We start from the raw sequence: 6,000 nt of genomic DNA, 5'->3' as shown, positions 1-6,000 counted from the left end.
ACCAGCGGCAGACGGTAGTCCATAAACAAGTGCGTAGCCCGACAGGCGCTAACACATACTTCCGCATTTGTCGACGACACTATTGTCATGTGCTTTTTACGTCTGTAAAGGCGGTAACACAGGGTCACGTGGATATTAATGTCATTGACAGGAGACTGCACTGCCCCGTGTCAATGTTTTGAATGGCAATTTTATCACGGTTTACAAGTAGTTGAAAACATTAGAGATATTGATAGTAATCAGTTGGACAAAATATATAACACTGGCCTAGTGGTTTTTGGATATTTTACTGCAAATATCTTACAAATTGCACCTTTAAGTGGATTAGATTTTTAATCCCAATTAGGTGATTACCTGGAGCAATTTTATTTAGATTGAACATTTAAACAGATTACAAATGTCCATGTAAACACAACTAGTGACGAAAAGTATATAAAGTTAGATTTGGTGACTTACTGTACACAGTACACACAACTTTTCACAAATTCAGAGAAGTTTTTTTACAGTAAGAGAAAAAGACTAAAAGCACAGATAATTGGGAACTGGGTAAAGTAGCTGTGTTACAAATGACCATACCACCTTTTAGTTTGTGCCCAGCTTACACCTAAATATATTTTTTTTTAAAGTTGAACTCATTATGCAGCATCAGAGTGGGTGGTGAAGGGGTTGAGTCAGTCTGATTCAGATACTTTATAAATGAGAGAACAGTAAGGAGATCAGGAGGAGACTTTACTCATGGACTATGAGACAGAAGATCATGAGACTCAATACTGCTTTCCTGCCATTAACTCATCATGCATCAAGACAAAACGCTCCACACATGAATACAATATCATGTATGTGTTTTTTTCATTGCTGTCAGTATGGACTGTGTTTCTGAATCTGCTGGTGATCATCTCCATCTCTCACTTCAAGAAGCTTCACAACCCAACCAACATGCTCATTCTCTCTCTGGCTGTGGCTGATCTGCTTGTAGGACTTATTGTCATGCCCTTGGAGGCGATTAGGTTGATTGAAACGTGTTGGTACTATGGAGAGACTATCTGTAGTCTGTTTTTAATAATCATGGGATTGCTTATCTGTACATCTCTGAGTAATTTAGTTTTAATAGCTGTTGACCGTTATGTGGCTGTGTGTCAACCTCTGCTGTACCCACAGAAAATAACAACGACTAAAACAATCATGATTATCTGTGTTTCCTGGTTCTGCACTTCAGCTTATAACATTTCAATTGTTATAACTACCTCACAAACAAATTACACATGTAAAGGGGAATGTACTTTTATGCTTACTTTTGACTGGAAAATCACTGACCTATTTGTGTCTTTTCTGCTTCCTTGTACCATCATTATAACTTTATATTTGAGAATTTTCTATGTTGCACATCATCAAGTGAAAGTTATAAACTCTCTGATGAGGAGTGGAAAACATCTAACAGAAGGTTCAGTGAGGAGGAAATCTGAGAGCAAAGCCGCCCTGACATTAGGAATCATTATGACGGTTTATCTGTTTTGCTGGATTCCATATTATAGTTTATCTCTAACACCAATCACAAGCAAGACTTCTGTTATAGCCTATTTTATGTTATGGATGTTGTATATTAATTCAGGTCTGAATCCTCTTATCTATGCTATATTTTACCCCTGGTTTAGAACGTCAGTTAAACACATCCTAAATCTATCCAAAATATGTAAACCAGCATAACTCCTGCAGGTCTTGTGCATTATAATAATAATTAAGGTTCTGAATTTACATCAGGGTGCTTAGTAGGTGGTAGAGCATTGCTTTAGCAGTGCATAAGGTCATGGGATTGAACTAAACCAACACTCATAGTGATAATATGTATAATGTACCTTGTACTGCACTGTAAGTTACTTTGGATACAAGCTTCTGCCATCTGTGTAAATGCTTATGGAAACTGCAGGTCTAATATATAAATCAGAGGCTACATGTGTAAATGTGTATACTAATAAAAACAACATAAGTAATCACATTTTTAGTCTTAAATCCATCAGAATCAACATTCCAGTTATAAATGAAACAAGCAAACATGCACACTTACTACTCAGGCACAATGATACTGTTCTATATAAATGTTTTATTTAATTTTAATAGTAACTGAATTTGTCAGGACAGATGTCTTAATAAGAGAAAGCTAATTTTAATGTTGAATTTAATTGGAAATATGAATTATTTTATGTGCATAAATGACTGTTGGATAACTGAACATTTCTCACATAAACGTGCAAGACATTACACTGACCTGCATGAAGAGCAACTATTGCATCAGTCTGTCAATCTACTTACATAGATTGAATTTGTTAACAGGACCCTCAAGACCCTGCACACATTTTTAAATAGCAAAGCGTAACAAATATAATTGGCCTTCAGAGTTTACTGTAATTGATTTCTCAGATGGTTTATTTCTGTCTTGATCTAGTAAGTATCCAAGAGGTCAAATGAGCAAATATATTGTTACTATGTCTATGATGAATAAGCCCCCCTTTACCTTTCTTTCTAGGATGAAAATATTTATTATTGAGATCAAAATCCAGCCTTGTTGCCCTCATGAAATTTAGAAATTTCTTTTGATATTCGATTGACTACATGTATAAAATAATAAGCATTAAACATTAATAATAAAGTAGAAAATGAGTCATTACTGTATGTTCAAGACTGCACATTGTCTGTAGATCAAAAAATTGGTTATCCCTGTCATGAAAAAATGTGTAGTTTCTGTGTAAATGTTATATTTAGAACGAGTTGTCAACCTTTCTGTGAACACCTATGACACATGCTTGCAGAAAATATGAATCTGTATTTCCACTGGCCTAAAGCAGACAACATTCACAATATCTGAATTATAAAGGCACACATATAGAGGACTGTCTCAGTAGTTACTATACTGTAGCAACAGTGGAGTCTCTAACTCAAACCATTTAGCGCCACCAACAGTTCAAAATTTCACTTATGTTCATGCTCATAACTGCTGCCTCTTGAATCATGGAAAGAAAATTATTTAATTATCTTCTAATGAAGCGTTCAGCCATTTTGAATTTTCCTAAAAACCCAATTTTTTCCAACTCTTCCTAGAGTGTTTTTCCAATTTGCATGACCTTTGGTATGTGCTGTATAGGGTAAAAAAATAAGTATACATACAATAATACAGAAGTAAAACATAGAATAATACATCAAGGTTCAATTAAAAGCCACAGAAATCTGGGGACACAGAAAAGTTATCAAAAGCTTTTCAATAGAATAAATTTCCATTTTGTTTTTGTATATTCAGTGGTGAGCACGTAGGATGGAAATGAGGCTGTATCTTCGCCAAACTTTTGTGTATTGACATAAAAAACTTTATGTCATTACAGTCATGACCTGATCGTCCCCTAGTGGTGTCAAGCTATGAAAAATTGCTCTTTTTGCTGCAAACTTAAGTCTAAAATCATGAGAGTGATCTTAATAGATCCCTTGACCCATGCTCAAACAATACTAAGTGATTTGTGGTCTGTCACACTGGGCATCTTCCATTTTTAATTTTGCCATTAAGTTCAGTAATTTACGATTCACTACAAATCTTGGTATTATTCATCAGAGTACGATTACAATGGTACTAAATATGTAATAGTCAACCCTACTTCCTGTCCGCCATTTTGAATCTTATTATCAACTTCTCCCAGAAGGTTTTTTTATTGGCTTGAATCTAGAGAAGGGCCAACATCGTGTGCACACAACATGGAGTGCAGATGTCTTGCAGATTTTAGCTCCAACCCTGATAAAATCTTGCCTACCTGTAGTATTCACGTGACTCTTTAGACCTTGATTAGTTATTCAGATGTGCTTGATTAGAGTTAGAGCTAAACTCTGCAGTACATCGGAACTTCAGGACCGACGTTGCCTACCACTGATCTGGAGACACTCGCCTATTGATAGACCAATCCGTTCTCGTATATCACAATGTCATATTTGGTGGTGAGCATGCCCGAAATTGATTTGAAGCTGTATCTTTGAAAAACCTCTCGGTTACGACTGTAACCACGGTTCCCTAATGGAGAGAGTGAGACATTGTGTCGATGGCGACAGTAGTGGTTTTGCTCTTGAGTGCCAATCTAATCTTCTTTGACCGATATGTGAAACGGCAATTAAATTGCACAAATGGAATTTTCATCTAAATCAGGACTCATGTCGAAGGCTTACAATGCTGGGGGTCAAGCCACTTCTGCGCTGCACGCCATGGCCATCCTGCAGGTACATCAGTCTAAGGGGCTAAGCCGCTCCCATCAAGGGGAGAGGACACAACCAACCCCGCGACAGATGACTCATCCTCATCTCAATTCGAAACATTAACAGTGAGACCATCCGAAGGCAGAAACACCGGTTCCTATCACGAACTTAGGGTATAAGCAAGTGTGGCACTTGTGGTGACTGGTGGCATTTGCACAGGACGGACCAGCACGGGAAGCAGACTCTGTGACTCCTGTCCTCACAATAAAAGATGAGAGCCGTGACCGCAACGTTTTGAGAGGCATGTTCTCGCAATGATAGCACGTCTCCTCTATGAACACCGCCTCAGCATGCTGGCGCCCAAAGCACTCGAGGCAGCGATCGGGCCAGTCAGCAGGAGAGAGAAACCTGATGCATCTAAGGACACAGAGATGGAAAGCCATCCTTAAAAGGGGGCTCCCTCAGTGAGAAAATCATTTGTTTAGGTAAGCTCTGGTTAAACTGCCAAAGTGCCTAGGGGATGAGATTACTAATAGTAAGACAGATCTGCTGTCGTGATATCCTGCTTACAGTTAAAGTTTTCAGTAGAGAATACAGGATCGCTCTTCTAGTGACTGGTAAGTATACGAGCAAAAGCTCCAAAGAACAAAGCTACTGAATAGTGCACACCATCTCCTTTTATACCCATATGTACAGGGCAGAGATTTGCATGCAAATTTCATTCGTGGAATTACATTGGTGTTTCACATATCGGTCAGGAGATTGGCTCTCAAAAGCAAAACCCATACTGTTGTCATCGACACAACTTTGAGTGAACGACAGAAAGGGAACTTTTGTGTATTGACGGTGCGCTTTATGTTTACATTTTTCAATGAGCATTTTAGTTTTTATTCCTATTTCATTCTTAACAAATTAGAATATGGTGACGTGCCAATCAGCTAAACACCTGCAAAGGTTTCCTGAGCCTTCAAAATGGTCTCTCAGTTTGGTTCACTAGGCTACACAATCATGGAAAAGACAGTTCATAATCTGACAGTTCTCCATAAGACAATCATTGACAACCTTTACAAGGATGGTAAGCCAGAAACATTCATTGTCAAAGAAGCTGGGCCCTTCTGCTCACACTGCCAAAAACACCAAAAGTTGGTTAAGTGACTATCGTTTTGGTGTGTTTGACTGGCCAGCAAGCTCACCAGACCTGAACCCCATATAAAACTGTCACAGGGTGTTTCAAGAGCGGAACTAAAAGTGGCAACTAATGGTTCCGCCCGGACGAGAATCCGTGATGCACCACTACTTCCTGGTTACTCTGGGCAACCGAATTTGGGCTTCATTGCAGGCAGGTGCGGAAATAAGCATGGCGATCGATGATTGGGTGAATCAAGGAAGGGATAGAGTATAAAAAGAGCATTGAAGGAACAGGAAGAGGTAGTTGATATTCCGGTCGAGATGGGAGGTGAGACGGAGCAACGAGTGGGCTGAAAGAGAAAGAAAGAGAGAGAGACGTACTAAGGATATTGTGGATTTGGTAGCACACACACGAAGAGGAATAAAAGGAGTAGTGAGTTCTATATATGTAAGAAGTCTTCATTGCAACCTTGTGTTTACATGCACTGCTTGCTCTTCAGTCTCCTGTGTTGATCATCCACGTCATTGAAGGACACGTTGGGGAGGATAAGGAGAGTGTTTCCCCTGTCGGGTGCTTTGTGGACATCGGACAGGAGAAGGGAATTGTCGTGGATCGACGAACCCGTGAGTACGCATTGTTACAGCTCT

General features: G+C 39.0%; 1 protein-coding gene across 1 annotated transcript; it reads left to right on the top strand.

The window, feature by feature from the left end:
- Nucleotides 1–735: 735 nt before the first annotated feature.
- On the top strand, nt 736–1,704 carry LOC135746794 (trace amine-associated receptor 13c-like). The gene has a single exon (XM_065265494.1). The coding sequence runs from the start codon at nt 736–738 to the stop codon at nt 1,702–1,704; it is 969 nt and encodes a 322-aa protein (XP_065121566.1).
- Nucleotides 1,705–6,000: the final 4,296 nt, after the last annotated feature.

Source organism: Paramisgurnus dabryanus, chromosome 10 (assembly GCF_030506205.2).
Source record: "Paramisgurnus dabryanus chromosome 10, PD_genome_1.1, whole genome shotgun sequence".
Classification (NCBI taxonomy): domain Eukaryota; kingdom Metazoa; phylum Chordata; class Actinopteri; order Cypriniformes; family Cobitidae; genus Paramisgurnus; species Paramisgurnus dabryanus.
This window is presented reverse-complemented; position numbering and strand designations above follow the sequence as displayed.

What these genes read in the sequence shown, in the direction of transcription:
- LOC135746794 (XM_065265494.1), top strand. Translation starts at nt 736, where the DNA reads ATGGACTATGAGACAGAAGATCATGAGACTCAATACTGCTTTCCTGCC.